The sequence below is a fragment of the Stylophora pistillata genome, chromosome 1 (assembly GCF_964205215.1).
Source record: "Stylophora pistillata chromosome 1, jaStyPist1.2, whole genome shotgun sequence".
NCBI classification, from domain to species: domain Eukaryota; kingdom Metazoa; phylum Cnidaria; class Anthozoa; order Scleractinia; family Pocilloporidae; genus Stylophora; species Stylophora pistillata.
In genome coordinates, this window is record NC_142519.1 from 38,760,019 (window position 1) to 38,780,551 (window position 20,533).

Sequence of the window (20,533 nt, forward strand, 5' to 3'; positions counted from 1 at the left end):
CTTTGTTTGTTCAATTTTGTTTGGTTTTTTTTTTTTTGTTTTTATATTCTTGATGGCTTTTTAGCGGTTCCTCCTTTTTAATTAACACCGGTAAAGTAATAATACTGTAATATATAGTTTTGAAGAACTCATATTCGTCATAAATCAGTTATAATTTGTGGAAAATACACATGATCCAAAGGGCCGAAGATGTTACGGCCACTAAGGGTAATCTCGAGCGAAATTTTAAAGTCTTGGTAAAATTTCAAGCAAATCACGTGATTTTACTGATGAGCATTGCAGGCTCGGCAGTATAAACTTTTTTGAGGGCGGAAGTCATCAAAACCTTACCACGGCATGTAAGACGGTTCTTTACAAGAACATTGCATTTGTGTGAAGATCATGTGCGAAATCCATGCTTACCACATAGATAAACAGAATGGCCCATAATGATTCGGTTGTTAACTACTGATGTAGGAGTTTGACTTAGTCACTGATTTATGAAAAGTAGATTCCTCTCATACTACAGGTGCACTAGAAAAATACAGGAAAAGTCTATGAAGCTAATCTCAAAGTTTATGAAGATTTTCCATTGTCGTTTACGTACACGATAAGAGAGGCTTCAAAAGGAGATAGACAGTCATCAGTTAACTCATTGTACAAAGTGTGTTCACTTATTATTCTATGAAATTATGTTCTTTATAATAGTTGCAATAATCACAGAGGTTTACCCCAGGAAATACATCGAAGACTTTGGTACAACTAAGCTCCTTCAAGTGGAGAAAGGGCAATATGTGGAAATAAGATTTAAGATCTTCAAGCCCTATTCGTTGCCTGGAGCACCTTGTGCTGATGAGGAGTATCTTGAGATCCGTGATGGTTATAATCAGTCTGCCAATCTACTGGGTGTATTTTGTGGAAGGCGTACTCCTTATTTTGCCCTGCGATCCAGTGGACATAACATGTGGTTAAGATTTTCACCTCAGCATAAATACCGGTTTTACGGGATTTCAAGTTATGAGGGAAAATCAATGCATAAAACAGGTAGGAATGTTCAATGTTTAATTTCAATAAAATTTCTGCTGGCATCTTGATTAAAAAATTAAGTAATGGCATCGTCGTTGTGCAGATCCCACCTGAGGAGGTTCAATTCCCCTTGGAACTCAGATATTTTTCCTCCGTCCCACGCTCGTGAAAAGACAAAAAAAAAATTACTTCAATATTTTCAATTTTTCTTTAGCTCCTGCAAACCTGAATACTGTAGCACAGACCCAGTTTGTCCTGCTTAACCATTCTTCCTCTCTGTGGTGCCCGGCGGAAGGTGGACCGGCTCCTCGTATTGTCTGGAGAAGGAATGGTGCTGTTGTGCAAAACAGCACTAGTGTGCGACTCCGAGTTAACGTGACTGAACAAAAAAGAAATACAAAATACAGCTGCGAGGTGGACGACCATGGTCAATTGAAGAGGATTAACATCAGTCTTGTTGTCGAGAGTAAGTTTCAAATTACATATTTACTTTAAGAGGAGCTCAGCTGTTGTTTGTGCTTATGGTAACCTAACGATTTCTCTTCCGAATTTTTGGGGTCTTTAATTATATTTTGTTTTAGAGTGAAATTTTCCACAATTTTATGTAAGGGTAATCGCACAAGTAATATTCATGAAGTAAATCAAGTTTAATTGCAGCGTAGTTTCATATAAAAAAAAAAATGACTCGCTACAATATTTTAAATGATTAATTTTGCGTTTAATTACTGCGCAGGTTACAGGTTGCTAAGAGCGGCGTTTACTCGTGTTATTAACGAAAAGAGAACAACACGTGAAATAAAAATTTGTTCAAGTTAGGCTCGTAAACTTGTTTTAGTGTAAAACATTTCTTTTCTGTTCAATATGGTAATTAGCTTTTTTCATTTCTATTCCACTCTTGTTTTTGATTAACGAATTCGGAAGTGAAAGTGAATTTATTGCAAACATGTTGCATGGGATTTTCTCAACAAAACGAGAAAGTGAATGAAATTTTAAATAAACTTCTGTGTTTTCGTTCGTTTTTTCGTGTTTTCGAATGAGCTCTACTCCTGAGAAAGAAAAAATTAAAAATAAAGATATTAAAATCTGCGCTTAACTTTGTAAATTTGTCACAAGCCACGTCAACTAAACGAGACTCCTTTTTAAAGTGCTACTGAAACGAAATTTTCGTATCTGAAATTTTTGCTCTAACCTGTAGTTTTCAATATGGTGATCATCATGAGATAATTTGCTTTGGCAAAAATGAGGCGAAAGATATCTTTTTTAACCGTTCAAATCAAAAATTTTACACAAAACCATGTCCGGGCTCTAGTACCGAGCGAAATGGATTGATGACGTCACTGGTTGTGTTCACTCCGATAGCGTGGTTTATTTCACTCACTGTTTATTTGTATTCGTGGGCGGAGGAGATGGCAGATATTGAAGTTTTGTCAAGTGAATCTTCTTCTGAACAAAGCGAAGTTGTCTCCAGTAGCGAAGAGGAAGATGGTGCCGTAAAATGGGGTTGACAGGCCTACACGACTCCCCAGCGTGTGTTTAGAGTAGCCTATTCAAAGTTTAGCCCTCACGAGTATGTCTTTGAGCGACCGCCCTCTTTTGTAAGATACGAGCGGCGGATTTTTGTATAGTTCACTCAGTAGTGGTTGTGTTTCTATTAAATTCCAGTTTTTCATGAGAATTTGCTTTTTGTGTGGCACTGAGTACGCACATCAGGGATTGCGTCTTTTTCGAATCGTTCGCCTTTGTAGATGTACAGCTATTTTTACTGTCTCGATCGTTAAGTTGTCTTGATTGCTTTCAGCTTGCGCCACGCGCGCTGATTCGATCGTACTACAGTTCTTAGTGTTCAGTGTTCCAGCCGTTTTGGCTCGTTTTCTTTTCTTTATTTCGGTATTAAAACGACCGATTTCACGTTCATAAAAGCACATGATCGCCATTACTGTTTCTTGCTCCGCGTTGTTAAGGATTTGCTTTATCTCATTTTTAAATTCCTCGCCTGCTCTTATTTTGGCCCTCGCCCTATATTGTAGGGATTCTGGGCATGTTCTGCTGGGCATTTTGTACAGAGGGATTTGTTCGTTATCCTCAGACTTGCGAGTAGATCATCTTCAGTGGCGGTGTCGTATGAGGCTTCCATGTTTTCTTCATTCTCTGAATGGCATTGCTTTGGTCTGGGGCGTTTAGTAGCCCATCTGCCGTTATAATGTCTTTCGACATTTTCTGTAGATGGTCAGGCAAGACCGCAGTTTCGATCCTAATCTTGTGGATCTCGTCAGTTGCCGATTAACTAAATAGACTGGCAGAGATTCGTTGTCGGTATCAGTCGGGAATTTTTCTCCTTATCCAGGCGAACCTCTCGCAGATACCCAAGATGCCGATATGGCCGCCGATGAAGAAGACGAGGATGGCATTTTGCCCGAAATCCTCTTTTTCGGCTTCCCAACATGTAAGCCACACTCCATGCTTGTACCCTTCTTTCACAGAAGTACACAACCAGTGACGTCACAGGGCTGTTTTGGCCGCGCCAAGATGGCTGCCAATTTTGATCTCAGCCGGTCAACTTCCAATTGTTAAAAATGTACTTTCCGCTATGCGTTGGCCCAAAAAAAGTACACAGCGTTTGCAAATAACGTTCAAACTCTATTATATTGCAAAAATCTCGGATATGAAAATTACGTTTCAGTAGCACTTTAAGTAAATCTTTTCTTAATCAAACTTAATTAGGTATAATTAGGGTTTTTTCGACAATGAAACTGACAGGAAAATGCGAAACAGCTGTGTGAATCCAGTTTTTAAATTTTCAAGGCCCTTAAATTTACGATCGCCAATTGTTCATGCTCCTTAGTAAGCGATATCAGCCATAAAATTCTGTGCACTTAGAGCGAACCTCTCGAAAGTAATCTCCGCTTATCGAGAAAATCCGTCCGTTGGAAAGAAATGGAGATAGAAATTGTCAAAGTATTCATTTTTGACACTTGATTTCTTTTCCGATTAAAAAAATTTTTCTCTCCCAGCCTTCACATCAGCGTCCTTGTGCGGTTGTCTCTTTATTTAATGGCACTTTATCTGCTACGCGCAATGGTTTAATTGGTTCTTATTTCTAAGTTCATGACAATTTCAACCTCCTGTCTGTTTTTCTGTGGTATTATATGGGTGACATAATTTGTTAAATATCGCGTTGATGGAATCGGCTCTGATTGACTTTTACTTAATGTCTTTGATTTGAATGAATGAGTAATATATGAACTTGCATAGATCTTCATCGGTTCGCCTTCTTCAAGGTCTCAAACCTCCTCACGGGCTAAAGAACGCTCTTGCCACAACGCTATTAACATGCGCCTACTTGAAGGCCACGACACTCTCTGAGAGCAGGGCCTCAACGATTAGCAACCGTCTAGTATCTACTGCCGGTTCTCCTTTTTTATAAACGAACTGAGATTTGCTTGTCGAAGTTGCTAAATTTCTGGAAATTCATTCTTCTCCCCTGATTCTAAACGAATTATTTAACGAGTGCATTCTGGTGCAGCGTTGTTCGAATTCATGTAAACATTTGTTAAAGAAGACTTAAGAAGACGAAGTTGTAGCAGCCGCTTGCATCTATCACAGCAGCCGTTGGAGTGGCCTAGACTTTGAAATTGTACTGGAAGCCAGAAATGCTGTCTTGTTACCAGTTTGAAGGGGAATGATTGGAATTAATCATACCTTGACCTTTCTCCTCATTGGAAAGAATTCGACCAGGTCTGAAATAATGTTAATACTCACAACTTTCCTATTCTTGGCTTTTCTCTGATTTCTGTCCATAATTAATTGATTTAAATGAATTACTGAAAATGAATTTAAAAATAAATTAAAGTATATTAATTATCGATATTTAGCGATTGACTGCACTGAGAAACTTATCCAACTATAGTTGCTAATGCATATGGTGAAGCTATTCTCTTTATCTCACGTGAAGGAGTATGTTGAAAATAACACTGCCTGCAATTAATGATTTTCTCTGTACTTCCATCGAGAACTGTGCTGATCAAACTATTGAATATCTGAAGCCAGGTATTCGCAAAATTGTTCAGTATTGATAGATAAAAAAACTTTCCAAAGTCTCAAGGCAAAGTTAATGCAGCTTTCTTTTGAGCTGAAATACAGTTGAACCCTGTTAATACTCGTAAGTCACTCGTAATACGCGCGCGGTGTTTAAGTCAGATCCAATAACCGCATCAGAAATTGATCGCCTGTTTCTCGCAGACAGTCTTACTCCCTTAGGCGAAACAGACGGTTTGAAATCCCAGGGCGGAAGATCGAGCGTTTTAAGAACACATCTTTAATGAAATCACGTATTGATAATGATATCGCATAATAGTTTTACTAGCTTTTCATCACCTTGTTTTTCATCACATTTTTTCAACAGAATTTGAATCTTAGAATATATATTCATATTACATTATTAGGTTATAAAGTTTCTAATCATATCATTATATGATCATATTATTATCATTAAGTTATAACTTTATAATACGTAGTTCAGCCCTTGGGCTGCCTTGTGTTTCATTACTAAACTATCTAGCTATCTATCAAAAGGGAGGAGAGTTGCTTACTTTGTCATTTAAATCAGCAGTTTGATCAGTAAACGACAGAGATTAATAAAACTGGCTTGACCAAGCGTTTTAATTTGCTTTTCTAAACTTAGCACGAGGCCGTATTAACTGGGTGAAATTATAAAGGATTTTACCGTTTGGGATTTTAAAATGCGGCCGGTGGCCGGTGATCGTATGAACGGTGACCACGTTAACGAGGGTTTTGAATTCGAAAATGTATGGCTCTTTTTCCGAGCCGAAAGAAACTTCCCGTAAAAATCTAATAACGAGGTGATCATATTACCGAGGTGGCAGTAAGGCGGGTTTACACTGCATAGTGGTCAGAAAGTGCTGCAAACATCTGGTGTCAATTTTCATTTACAAAGTGATTAGTAAACGGTACCAACTAATCACCCAAACGCACTTCCATTACTTCAACCACGCTCGAGAAAAAATGCACCAAACAAAGCCAATGTCCAAAGGCCACGGAGGGCCGCTTTTCGGACAGGGTGGCCATTTTAATCGCGCGATGCACATGTTACATGAGGAAATTGAGAATGGTTATATTCGGTCTACTAAACATTAAAAAGAGCAAAATTTACCCCGTATTACCTTCACATTTCTTCTTATCTTTAGACAAATTTAGTGGAAAATAACAAAGAATACTTTCAATTCCCAACAAATCCCAATATTTAATTATTTTAGATCACACTATTTTTCAAGACTTTTTGTTACAAAGTACAGAACAAAATTTTTTAAAAATCTGATTGGAAATTTGCCTTTCATTTCAGTGGGTGACATTTTAGTTTCTGATGATGTTAAGGAATGCTGCTAAACGGATGGTTTACTTTGTAACGTACCATCATCGATTTGATTGAACAGCTTTCGGTTGATAAAATCTTGAAATAAAAGTGAACGATTAAAAACAAATATGATTCAAATAACAAGTTTAATTGATGCCTGTTTTTGTTTGTCAGCTGAGTGCCCTCAGCCGTGCCAATGCAAAGTCCTTAAAGGTAACATGAAGGGCTTAGTATCAGCCAATTGTGAAGGAAAACAGCTGAAGTCCATTCCAAAGAAAATTCCGCGAGCTACAGGAAAGCTGTAAGTACTTTCTATGCATCATATTAAACCTCAAATTTGGTTTCTGTGTGACTGAATTAAGGGGTGGCACAATGACCTCAGAAAGTATGAGGAGTTTGCAATTATTTCATTGGTGTAAACAACCACAAACATTAAGAGCTTCAATCCAGAAAAATATCTTGAATTTTGCAAGAAAATTTATATTCAACAAGCGCCAAAGGTGGGATTTTGTCAGGAGCTAAGGAGAAAAATTAACAGCTGAGACCAGACGCGTAGTTTTAAATTTGTGTTTTGGCATAGATTGTGATCTAAACTAAGCAGCAAAAAGTGAACAGGTCTCATGGATATAAACGATCTGTAGGCAGAGATAATCTTAAAGCGATAAGAAATTTCTTACTTTGTAAAATTGAAACTTTCAAAAGATACTATATTTCGGACTATCGGACTATCATAGCACTTAATCTTTTGATTGAAACATACTCAACGTAGGACATAAAAGCTGACAGGCGACAAACATTGAATACTCTGGTCCATCAGGACTATGTTCATAAGGCCCTCTTCGGGCGCTTTCAGACTTTAATGCGGGAAAAAACTTAATTCCTTAAGTGAAGCAGTTTGGAAATTTACACGTCTAGATGAGCTAAGGAAAATAATATTAGGATCAGCTGGAGATTTCGACCTCAGTAAATTTCTTAAACTCATTATTTCATATCGTAATCAAGGAGAATTAACCCGCGTCAAATCACTGCAGTGTAAAAATACTCGAACTAGACGGAAAATAGTCGATCTTAGGACAACGAAGTACAAGGTTCTTTGCATGAGACGCTGACCCGCTCATCAACATATTGGTAAGAACCAGGTAGTAAATCTCAATCTGAAGGCCACCACGGTGCCCGTGATAAAAAATAAAAAACCGACTGGAGGATTATTAAGGCTTTAACAACTGCAACACTTCCCGTGAGCTTGCATTTGGGAGAATGACCGCCGAGCAGAATCTTCTAAGCTCCTCGCGATCATATAAAGTTATTTACTTACTATCGCATTGAGAAGAAGTAGAGTTTGCCGGCAAGGCCGTAATCTTGTCAAAATCAATATCGATTAAGTTTTCAGATGGTATTCATGATTAAGTTATTGGCAAATGTTAACGAGATAGATCGATGACTAAATTTGATTAGGAATTAGAAATGTATTTGTGGTTCAGTCAGTTTGCGTTGGTTGGATTCTGATTGTTTTATTTTGTTTTGTTTTGTCTTTTTAACTCTCTTTGCATCCGTCGCTCCGTATTAAGTGAATCCTCGCGGGTAGGTGTGGATGCCCCCATCGCACCCTCCCCAGATCCTGCCCCTACATGTCTACATTGACCCTGAAAAGTGAAACGCTCCTTCATATTTGACTCAGTTCAAGCCAATGAACTTTGGAGCTTAATTCTACATTCACGGGAGATAATTCACTTAAAGCTAATGCACAAAGTGAGGCAGAATTTTTTCTAAGGGCGGCATTGAGATATACATCAGTAGATAAACACTTGCTCCTGATCCTGATTGTGTAGGGAAGCTTAGTATTACATGTGTTTCAAATTTTTTAATTAAGAGAGCCAAAAAATATTTCGGGTGTTTCCCTTTGCATCATGATCATTAAATACTTAATTCTTTTTCGCTGGTTCTAGTAAACAGAGAAAACATTGCTCAAAGCTCTGGTGTTTTTGAAGAATAATCTTTACTTAGAGAATTAATCATTTCAAGTGCACACGTCACCTTGAGAAAAAACTCATAGCAAGTTTATTTCTACATGAAGCTCCGAGTCAAATCAACAAGCAGCATACAGACAAGTCCTTAATCATTTTGCAAGCTGTGAAATTCAGGTTCACAGCCGAGTAAATTAGGTAATTGATTTGTTAATTTGTTTCTAGGGACCTGTCCAAAAACGAGTTGCACAACTTGTCAGCAGGGGCCTTTAGTAACAACACGAAGCTGGAACATCTGTAAGGACGACGTTTCTTTAGCATACGAACGTTTAGTGATGATTTTTTTTACCTCGTGCCGATCTAGGGAGGCCGAATTTGAACTTTCACATCAGACTGAGTTGGAATCCAAACTTCCTGTGGAGAAAATATAGAAAAACGATATTTCTTAAAAAGGGCAACCTCCCTTGCGCAGCTCAGTCAAATCACTTTAAATATTTATTTGGGGTCTCCGGTAAAAGACTCATCTTGGAAGACCTTACTGTACCATTGCAACAAAATATGACGACCCTTTTCGAGTGGTAATCAATAACCTCGCCCTACCCCAACCACGCCGTTTTTGTCTTCCAATCTCTTGACCACGTATATACCTAAGGATCCTATACCAAAGTAAAATTTATCATGATTGCACAGAAACATGATCGCCTGACGCAGATCCTTAACCAGAGCGTTTTAAACCATCAGATTCAAATGTCTCAGAGGATAACAAACAGTAAGAACTATAAGAAATCAGAGAGGCAACGCCAACAAAGACTTTAAAAAATAAATTTACTTATATTCGACTTTAACACTGGTCAACTTTCGTTTCGGATATATGGCCAGCGAGGTTAAAAGGAATCTGGCAAAGGGTAATCTAAAAATTTCTCTTTAATTTCATTAAAGTCTAGCCTTTAAATTTTCGTGAGGCAATGAATCTGATTAGAGTATTTGCCCTCTTTAAGATTTGTACCCCAACTCTAAAACGACATTAAGCTTTGCATTTGTTTATAGTATTTTGAAAAGTATCGTGTGCTTTCAAGATGTAGGAAAACATACATAACATAGGCAACAGAGTTCACGCTTCGTTGTGATGACCTATTGGTTTCAGGGACTTGTCCAACAACCAGTTACAATATTTACCACCAGGAGTGTTTGCTGACATTGAGGTTTCCCCCTGGGAAGATTTGACGCTGTAAGTAAAAAAAGTAAAAGGAAAAACGTGAGATCAATTAATTGACCAGAGGACACCTGAGGACATGTTTAAATCCAACAAAGATATTAAGAAATAAAAGCTAATGAAGAAAAGCAATATTGCTTCGAGTTGCAACCTCTCTTGCGCCGCAAAGCTCCCTTTATTCTAAAAGAAAAAGCCAAGGTGGCCCTCACTGAGTTCGGCTTCCCTCTATGATGGAGGTGTTACTAAACAGAGTAACGTAGTAACGAGTAACGGAGCAATAAGAAATTGCAACGAGTAGCAGGAACATTAATATTTTAATATTTCAGTATCACTTGAAAAGTAATTTGGGAGCAATCTCTCGAAGTGAGACCGGAAAGATCTCGGGATTTACTTTAGTTTTTTCAATCGCTCCTTACCTTTAACAATCGAATCTTTATCCTAACACTTCTTTTTAGAGTTTATTCTAAGCATCGCTGAAGGAAAAACAAATTAGAATTTAGGCGCAAACCCAGTAGTAATGTGAATCGTTTCGATTGTTTACGATCTGATATGAGGCACAAGCCGTGGGCCGGTTAAAGGCAGTAAATAGCACACAAAGCGTTTTTAACAATCCGTATATTACTTCTCTCATTTGAGTTTTAACTTATAAAAGAAAACCCGGCTTCCGTCTCACGGTTTTGAGAGTGTTACTCCTGATTAGATAAGGGGGTATTACCAACCTCAGAAACTGACTAAGTAAGCAAAACTATCTGGCCTCAGGAGCATCGAATATTACTATACCAAGTTAGATCTCAGAGAGTCAAATGAAGAGATTTTCGAAAGTGTTTTGAAACTAGCGACGCATAACTTAAATCGTTGCAAGATTTTGTGAGTTATATACTTTGCAATGCATTATGCTGACGTCAAACCCTTGATGCCTTTCATCTGAATCGAAAGTGATATGCAAGTCATTATAAAATGACTCAGCATTCTGCTTTAACAAGAGGTTGTTTTTTAATTTACAAGCTATCGCTTCAAAACAAAAAATATAAAACTTTTAGCGCGTCGCATACGAAGTCGTTTTGAAACCGTTCATGAAAAACGTGAGACAATTGAGTACACGTTTTGTTTAACTACAAAACCACGATGAACAACATATTGTATTACTGAAAGTTGTCATCAATGGGCATCCAGGCCTCAAATGACAACATTTTCAAATCTAGAATGGATCATGGGAAGTTGGGGACCTCAGTACCTTGGAACACAGTGCTGTATTTCTATCAAATCCTCGTAAATTAGGGGAGAATTGCTGTTTAATCTGGTTAGCATGGCAACGTAAAAATCCAAGCTACTAAACAAGTGCATTTTAGGCTTCCTAAGAGATTAAATGTAAAAGAGAACTACATATTGCATAAATAGTGCTATCTACTGCGAGGATCGTGCATCATACGTATCTAATACCGCAGTTCAAAATATATGAACTTCATATATTCATTGTATCTGACTTATCACTTTCACGGGTTTACTACGAATCAACTTAACGGCCTGCTCCCAGTTGGCTTGTTGGCTCAATTGGTAGAGCGCTGCATTAGTATCGCAGAGGTCAGTGGTTCGAATCCCGTACAGGCCTGATATTTTTCAGGTCTGATTTTCGCTATTGCATAAATAGCGCTATCGTATCTACTGCGAGGATCGTGCATCATACGTAAAACGTCTTATGTAGATAAATTGAAGCGAGGCTAACTATGCAGCCGAATATCCAATAGGAGCAACCGCTTTCTAACTGTCTACAACTACTTAATAAGATCACATGAAGCCTCTTGTTTCACAAAGTTTGTATTATAACTACCGCCAACCAAATAGTTTTTCCGTCATATTGTTACTTTTTAAAAGCAGATCCTTGCAAAAATCAAACAAAATCGCAAATCTTTGGCAAAGCTGAAAAAAAATCAAATTCATTCGTCTTTTGCATATAGATAGCCTTTAGTAAGTATATGAATGCTATGTAGTTTTTTCCTTGAAATATCTGTTAATTCCTGAGAAAAACGATGGAAGCCATTTTCAACTTAGGCCCAGTTCAGACGCCGATATTTTCATGAGCCGAACCTAATTCCTTGAATTAAGTACATGAAAAGATCGGCGTCTGAATCAATTTGGAACGGCTATTTCAATTTGGAACGGCTATTTCAATTTGGAACGGCTCACCCGTTCTTCCCGCCTGGCTTGGCCGAGAATTTCGCCTTTGGAACGCCATTGGAACAGCTTTGATTCAGACGTCGTACTTTTCATGTGCCGATCCTAATGCATAAACTATTATAATGTATTTTGCAAGTAATGTGACTAGTTTTACTGGAACTGTATTCGGAACGGCCAAAAATAACGGCGTCTGAATTAACAGGCGAACCTTTGTTAATTTGGGTTGGTCCAAATTCAAATTGAGCTCAGCTCATGAAAAGTTCGGCGTCTGAACCGGGCCTAAGGCACAACAAGTGGCATCCCACACACGTACAAACAGGGTCAGTGAAAGTAGTCATGAATCACTTGACTCGCCTGTCAAAACTCCGGCGCTAGAAAAGCTGTGATAGTTCCAATTTGTTTTAAAACTTGCCTTGGCGTAAACACCATGATTTCATAAACATTAGATTTATCTGAGTATTGATGAGAAGTGAAGAGGTTCTGGTTATCCCGTGCTTCGTGAAACACTAGGCGAAAAATAACGATAATTTTGAGGGAGTGCCTTGGTTTAGAGTTTCGTAATATTAATATTGACAATACCCGAGATAACGATCTTTCAAAATATGTAAAGTTTACTTTTGGGAATCGAATGTGGGATTTTGTTAATAATCCTCATCGAAATACATAAAATCACGCCATGTTGTGTATGCGTGACCATTAACAAAAACAAAATCGTTTTTGTTTTAGAAGTCCTAGCAACTCAAAAAGCGTAAAAAAGAATGGACATACACTGACCTCAACTTGGATATAATATTCTCGCATTTTCAAAGTGCTTCATTTTACCGTTTGTTTAATTTCGTTCGTGAGGTTTATCATGAACAGAGCACGGGCGGCCCAAGCTCTCTTTAAGAGCCACGCAATTAAGGAACACAATTTGCATATCGATTTATAAGGATTTGTCTAGGATTTTCTACAAGATATCCATAGAGATAGTTAAAAGTGAAAATATTCAACAAAAATGGCTTACCTTATTCCATACGTGTGTTGTTTGCTCCTGGTGTCGTTATTTTACCAATTTAACTTGATTGAAGCGTTTCTTTTTTTAATTCTGGTCTTCTCTTGAATCCTTGTTTTCTTTTCTCTTTAACAAGAGAAGACCAGGATAACAAAAACCCGCTGAGATCAAGTTACATCGGTAAAATAACGACACCCAGGAGCAAACAACACATGTATGGAGTAAGGTGAGCCATTTTTATTTAATATTTTCACTTTTAACTATCTCGATGGATATCCTGTAGAAAATCCCATACAAATCCTTATAAATCGATATACAAATTGTTTTCCCTGTGTGGTTCTTAAAGAGAGCTTGGGCCGCCTGTCAACAGAGAAGACCGCCGCTGCAGCCACGATCGAAACCGGTTTAGATATCGGCGAATTCTTCGTAGCTCACTTTTCACGTGGAGGTAGCCGCGAGTGCAACCAACATATCCTGCAGCGCACAGGTTACATTGAAATTTATAAACTAGACATTGTTGGTTAACAGTGGCTGGCTTGATCTCTCGAGCTTTAAGGTCTTCGTTGAGTTTTCTGCTGATGACCACGGGCTTAATTGTGGTCTTGATTTTTGCACTGAGGTCTGTGAGGCGTTATTTTTTACTACATTAGCAGAGATCTGATCTTTAAATGGTATGATAACTCGGATGGGGGTGTATTCGTGTCGGTTGATGGAATGTGCTGTTGGTCTGCTACCTTAGAATCTACGAATTGATTGGTTAAGTGCCTCGGGTACTTAAGCTTTAAGAATACAGTCTCAAGCCGATCGCATTCTTGTGAGAAGTACGACCAATCGGAAGATATGCGGTAAGCTCGATCTAACATGGTGGTAATTAGACTGTGCTTGTACCGATTAGCCACATGGCTCTGGTAGTGGAGTAAAAGGCCCGTATTAGTTGGATTTACGTAGACCTTGGTCTTGATTCTGGAAGCTAAGTTTAACGGTTCAACAGCGATGAAAGGAACCAAGGCATTCCATTCCACCTCCCTAGTAAACTTTGCTGATGGGTGGCAGTGGTTTAGGGTGTCAAGAAGAATTCCTGCAATATTACATTAAGCAACTGAGGTCTTGAGCGTGTGTTTCAGGATGACTGAGTGACTGTCATCCACCCACAATCCTATAAAAGTCTATTGTAGACCTCTCCACATGATAAAATCATTTCCTTTTTGACATCAATCGAAATCCCCTGTGGTGGGCACCGATTCATCCATGAGCAACAGTTATTTTGCGTGAGCGGTGGAAAATAACGAGTCAGGGAACAGCGAACTAGTTATCTTGATCATCGTTAAAACACTAATTTTCAAGTCGTCCGCGATTCACGAATGAGTGTAACAAATCCATTCAATCGCGCAGCATTGTTACATACAAAATGTGTACGATTTCTCTCTTAGTGCTTATTCATTGAGGTCCTCTTCTCGTTTTAAGTGCTAGAATTTTATTGAGTAGCCGATTCTACGATGTTGTACCTTTAAGTTTCCGATAAGTGTTTTCTAAACCCCAGAGGCTTCTTTGAGGTAAGGTCAGTAAAAAATTGCAGAATGCAAACTATAGACTGGCTAGAAAATGGACACAGGTAACACAGTTATTTCGTCTAAATCTTTCTCAAATGTTGTAACCTACCTGTTGTAATTTTTCGATGACGTCTTCCACGACATTTACCCACAGTTTTCGGAATATTTTAGGCTTTTGTGTACGAGGTGGTAAGGGTAAGCTCTCTATCAAAAATTTTCTCAGACCTGAGTTCGGCAGGAACTTGAAAAACTCACTGAAATATAACACCAAGAAACCAAAGTCCTGAGCGTGTGCTTCAGGTTGAGAGTGACTGTCATTTACCTACCATCCTTAGAAAAGACAATTTCTTTTACAAACTCAGTATTTCATGATGTAATTTAGGAATGATATTCCGTGTCGCTTCTCTGTCCTCATCAGAATAATACAATAAGCTCTACACGAGGAGTTTCGCAGCCCGTTAGTGTCAGAGAATTTGCATTGTGCCACTAGCTTCAGCGGGATTGCAGCATGTGTATTCAATCGCTCATCAGTGGTCTTGTAGTGGATATGTTCCAGCTTTTGTTAGCGGTGCTGTAGCTGCTGCAGACAAACGTTCATCAGCGCAGTTACAACGGTTGCGTTCAAGGCTTGTCAGCTGTATTTAAGATGTCTCAAAACGTTCAGCAGACGCATGCCATCTCACCGATTTCTCTCAAACTTTCACAGTTTAGGAGGGTTACCAAGTCATTCAAGATTCCCGGGTAGTTCAGGCTCCTGTATTATCCCTGGGGTATTAGAGTCCCTCCATCAAATCCCTGAGTAAAATGCTAAATTTAGCTTTTGTAGTTGTCCTCAGTGCATCCGTGTATCGTGTCCAATTTTGGTTGAAACAAAACTTTCGAAATTTTGAACACGCAATGGTCATATGATAAAATGCTTATTGACTTAGTTTGGTCGGCACAGACGGGAAAATATTTGGCACTCGGTCATGGCGCGAGGATGTCGCGCGTGACCTCAAGCCAAAATTTTTCGGTCCGGCCCTGCCACTCAGTTAAAAAGTACACATTTTTTTCTGTTGGAACTCTTTGAAAACCGTACTTTGGAAGTTGGCCCACTAAAAAAAAAAAATGTCCTTGCCCGGCAAGCGTACAATGTGAGCTAATGTGCACCACATTATACACTTTCTAAGTTCTTAGCACACCAGATTTAAGAGCCACTGACCATAGATATCGAGAAACCGCCGACAGTTGCAAAGTTTCGTAGTTTATTTTATTTTTCCTAAAGGACCTTTTTGATTAACCTTTTTTTCGAATATTTGCGTTAGTCCAGTTAATCTTTACTGCTCTAAATTGGCAAAAATAATAATTCAAATTACTCCAACTTTAAGGGATTGTTTTTTAAAGGTTCAAAAAAGTATCCGACAAAACAGGATTAAAATCCGTCGCATTCTGTCAGTGTGAGTGAGAAAGATTTGTTGGAAGTGCATTTTTCGAGCTAAACTTAGCCTTTTCCAACAACGATTTAATGTGGGGACTTGTTTTTATTGTGTTTTTGTTTTCACACCCTCAAGCCTTTTACGCTCATTCAATACTCATTTCTTAAAATTTGACTTTATTTCTCTCTAAACTCGGCAAAATTTACCAAGTTTTGAGCGCAATATAAGAACTGTTACGAGACATGTATGGAGAAAAAATGATGACCTTACGGAGAGTTGTCATCGCTGAGCATCCAGGCCTCAAATGACAACATTTTAGAGTTTGAATGAACCATGGGAAGAAGAGGATCTTGGTACCCAAGAATACATTGCTGCATTTCTGCTAAAGCCTCGCAAATCAGTTGTATGACGATAGGATTTTTAGGTACAAGTTTTTCTGCTACATCAAAAAATACTACTATTTCTCCCCTAGGGAATATTTAATGATGTCTTCTTATCTTACGTGTTATATTTTACTGAATAGCCGATTCTACGATGTTATACCTCTGAGTTTTTTATCATCCTTGCAATCTGGAGCGGGTGAGACAAAATTTACCTTCTGAGTACTATGAAAGTTTGCTCGTGTACTATAAAAGGATTCAGAAGAACATACTACATATTCAAAGTCTTTCCCCTATTTTAAGTCGTTATTAATTCAAGAATCATTTTGTCAGTTACAAGTATTTTCTAAGCCGGCCCCTGTGGTTTCTTTGAGGTATGGTTTCTTCACGGGAGGATCAATTAAAAAAATACAGAATGAAAATTGTGGACTGGCTAGAAAATGCGCGCAAAGAACACAGTTATTTGGTCAAAATAGTTCTCAATTGATTTAACTTGCGTGTTGTTACTTTCCGATGTCGTCTTCAAAGTGCCTCCATGTACTTTTCGGAAAATATTCGGCTTTATTTTACGAAGTGGTATGGATAAGCACTCTTTGAAATATTCTCTAAGACCTCAGCTCGGCAGGAGCTTGAAACACTCACTGCAATATAACATGAGACACTCACTGCAATATAAAATGAAACGCTCACTGCAATATAAGATGAGACACTGTAATATAACATGAGACACTCACTGCAATATAACATGAAACACTCACTGCAGTATAACATCAAGATACTGATGTGCTGAGCGTGTGTTTCAAGATGAGAGTGACTGTCATTCACCTACCATTCTCATAAAAGTCCATCTTAGGGCTCCACAGTGTTTGCCCTTTCAGCTGATAGAATCGTTAATTTAATAGAAGTACACTCAGCTACCGATAATCAATCACTCACTGATTTGAATTGTAGGAACATGAAAAGGGTAAGCTGAATTTAAAGCGGTTAAGGGCACTTTCAAGATAAAGGAATATATTCTCTTCTAACAAAGTATCAGTTACCTCAACATCTCTACTGAAGAATACGCTTTGTTCTGTTGACTTGTTGACAATAGGGACCTGTCCAACAACAAGTTACAGGATCTACCACTAAGTGTGTTTGCTGGCATCAATGCTTCCGAAGATGCAAAGAAATAAAGCACTCACAGCGGCGCTGTGAGTTCTTTATTTCTTGTCTGAAATAAAAATTAATTATCACATCTTGATGTATCCTATCAGTTGAAAACACATGAAGGGGAGTTACAAAAGGCTCATTCTTGAATAGTCAATACTAGATAAAATTTGTGCTCGTGGTTCGAATGAAAATTCAGTATATATTTGATTTGTGTCAGTTGAATCTTCATTGTGAGTTCTGGAGGAACTTAAAGCAGCTTGGAAGTTTACATATCTAAATAAGCAAATTAAAAGTGATATTTGGCTAAGCTGGAGATTTGGACATGCGCGAATTGCATAGTTACTTTTTTAACTCAATATTTCATATTGTAGTTAAGGAACAATCAGTTTCGCGTCAGATCACTGTAGGATAAAAAAAGACTCAAACTAATGGAGCACTGTCGATCCTGATTAGAATAATACAAAAAGCACTACTCGAGGAGTGCAGCGGCTCGTTAGTGTCAGAGAAATTCCATTGTGCCATTGGCATCAGGGGCATTGTAGGGTTGTATTCAATCATTCATCAGTGGTCTTGTAGTGCATGCGTTTTAGGTTTTTTCAGCGGTATTCTAGCTGTTGTATACATACGTTCATCAGCGCTGTTACAACGGTTGCATTCAAGGTTTATCAGCTGTATTGAAGATGTCTTAAAGCGTACATCAGCGTTCTTGTAGTCAGTGTCTTTAGAGTCTGTCCACGCGAGGACTGGGCAGGCGTGACAAATGCCATCTCACAGATTTCTTTCAAACTTTTACAGTTTCTGAGGGTCACTAAGTTATTCAAGAATCCAGAGTAGTTCAGGCTCTTGGCCTTTTCCCTGGCGTATTAGATTCCCCACATCACATCCCTAGGGTAAAAAGCTAAATTTAGCTTTGGTGATCGTCCTGCGCGCGCCCATCTATCGTGCCCTATTTTGGTTGATACAAAAGTTTAGGAATTTTCAACACTTATTGGTCATATAATAAAATGCTTATTGACTGAGTTTGGTCCAGGTAGACGGAAACATATTTGGCACTCGGCCATCATAGCGCGCGAATCTCGCACATAACCTCAAGCCAAAGTTCTCCCGTGCGGCCCTCCCACTCAGTCAGCAAACATATTTTCCATGTTGGAACTCGTTGAGAACCATAATTTTGAGGCAGTAGCAGTGAAAAAAAAAAAAACTTTCCCTTACCCACATTGTACACCCAATAGACTCAAAGGAAAAAGTAAAATGTTCAAAGATTTGATGCCAGCAGTGCTGTGCCTCTTCATGATCATATTTTCCAAAGAGTCTTGAATTTCTGCAATGGAATTGGAATTTCTTCAACGCGGCGTAGCACTCTTTCACCTCTCCTCTCCCCCCTCCTCCCATACTTTTAAATTGCAGCATTCATGTTACTGGCGTTGTTTCTGTTGTTTCCTCGCCTTTGCTTATGAATAACCTCATGTGACTTTTAATGGCGACTTTACGGCGATTGCGAACATGTTTGCTGACTTGTGAATCATTGAAGTTGTACCGTAAGATCAAATCTGATTCGAGTACGCTCCCCAAGGTTTGACAGTGACAGGAAGATAAACGCATTGTGGGAACACCCTGCGTTATCAGATCTCAAGAAAGCCTCAGTAAGTTTAGGATAATTGGACTTTAAAGCAACAAGCGTACAGAATGGGTACCACGGCGCTGCATCACCGCTGGTGAACGCTTAAACACCTCCACTACAACGTGCCTGGTGAATCCTATAAGACAATCACAGTACTGATGAACGCTTGTATTTAAACATAAAAACGATAGTAAAGAACGGGTTCTGTTTCACCGTTTTAGGAAATCCTCTAAAAGAAAAAAAAAAACCTTCAGAAGCGTATCCGCTGTAAGACCGCTCGAAGACAACAGCTTATCAACCGCTTAGGTCAGGTTGGATGCAAGGGCTTCAACAGTGATGATGAAGGCCTTAAGATAAGCGTTATAAAAGCGCTGATGAACGCTGGAAGACAATCACTGGCAAACAGTTGATAAATAGTCTAAGGAAGAAGACAACCGGCCTATAACGCCGATGATGAAAGCTGAACGTCATTTTCCACAAAAACGCTCAAAATCGATTGAAAGCAACCCCTAAAGCACTGCCCAGGACCGCATAAAAACAACCGCCACTAAAAAAAAAAAAAAAAGCCATTAGCTCTAAATGGAAGCAGTCATCGGAGACCTTCGGAAGGAATGTTATCTCAGAAGAGCTCAAAGAAAAGATCAAACAAAGTGCATCTCTCAAGTACGAGATTAATTCCATCTACAACGATATTCGCCGAAGCTGCAGCTTATTCCGTTATGCCTCCATTTCACGCCGAATGATCAACCTTAGAAACAAACACTATCAAGCGGTCATGAGCACTCACACAAAGAAGATTGCAAGGCTACTCTAAAAAGAAACGGATGTTGATGAGCATATACAGAACATATCGTCCTTCGATCTCTCTTCTTCCAGAAACCGGTCTTGTGTCAAGGCTTGAAATTTGCCTTTCCCCAATGGGTCTCATCGATTGAAGTGAAAACGGGCTTTGAGATGACTTACTGGAGCCTTGAACCTCATCTCGGAAACGATGATTTGAAAGAGTTGGCGGCTGCAACCCTACGATCCGTAGCACTGAACTACATCCAGCGCAAAGTACAGAAACCTTCCAAGACACTTCTGCTTGCCATCGATCAATTAAAACAACGCGACGACATCGTCATCACGTAACCAGATAAAGGTTCAGGAGTGGTCGTAATAGACAAATACGAATATCTAGGACTGTTATCTGAAGCATCCATGAATGATTCAAGCAAATTTCGGGGGGTTCCTCTCGAAAGGCCCTCGGATAGAGGCAGACCACCAACATATTATCACCCTCTTCTACAGAAAGAGAAAGAATAAGAGTCTATCGTTCGTAGAATTCTACCCAAGCCTATTACAGATACGGTCCGCCCTACAGGCTCCAGATTAGTGCATTTGTATATATGGTTTACCAAAGACACACAAGGATCGGTTGGCAATGCGCCCTATATTATCAGCAACGCAAACATACAATTACGCTTTGGCAAAATGGCTCGACACTAAACTCAGTATTTCATATTGTAATTCAGGAATAAACTTCCCTCTCGGTTCACTGTCCTGATCAGAATTAAGACAAAAGCTCTATACGAGGAGCTCGGCCGTTAGTGTCAGAGACTTCGCATTGTGCCATTAGTTTCAGCGGTATTGTAGAGGTTGTATCCAATTGTTCATCAGTGGTCTTGTAGTGGATATGTTCCAGCTTTTATTA

The 20,533-nt window shown here is 38.9% G+C and overlaps 2 protein-coding genes across 2 annotated transcripts in view; both read left to right on the forward strand.

The window, feature by feature from the left end:
• The window catches only part of LOC148742424 (uncharacterized), a 72,454-nt gene that overhangs the window by 28,321 nt on the left and 23,600 nt on the right, over positions 1-20,533 (forward strand). The gene's annotated exons all lie outside the window — the stretch shown is intronic.
• Positions 615-8,641, forward strand: LOC148742425 (uncharacterized). The gene is made up of 4 exons (XM_088747407.1): positions 615-1,023; positions 1,220-1,471; positions 6,551-6,677; positions 8,566-8,641. The coding sequence occupies exons 1-4, from the start codon at positions 672-674 to the stop codon at positions 8,639-8,641; spliced, it is 807 nt and encodes a 268-aa protein (XP_088603533.1). The 5' UTR covers positions 615-671.

Coding starts and splice junctions, on each gene's coding strand:
- LOC148742425 (XM_088747407.1), top strand. CDS start 672: ATGTTCTTTATAATAGTTGCAATAATCACAGAGGTTTACCCCAGGAAA. Junction 1,024..1,219: donor AAAATCAATGCATAAAACAG/GTAGGAATGTTC, acceptor ATTTTTCTTTAG/CTCCTGCAAACCTGAATACT. Junction 1,472..6,550: donor CATCAGTCTTGTTGTCGAGA/GTAAGTTTCAAA, acceptor TTTGTTTGTCAG/CTGAGTGCCCTCAGCCGTGC.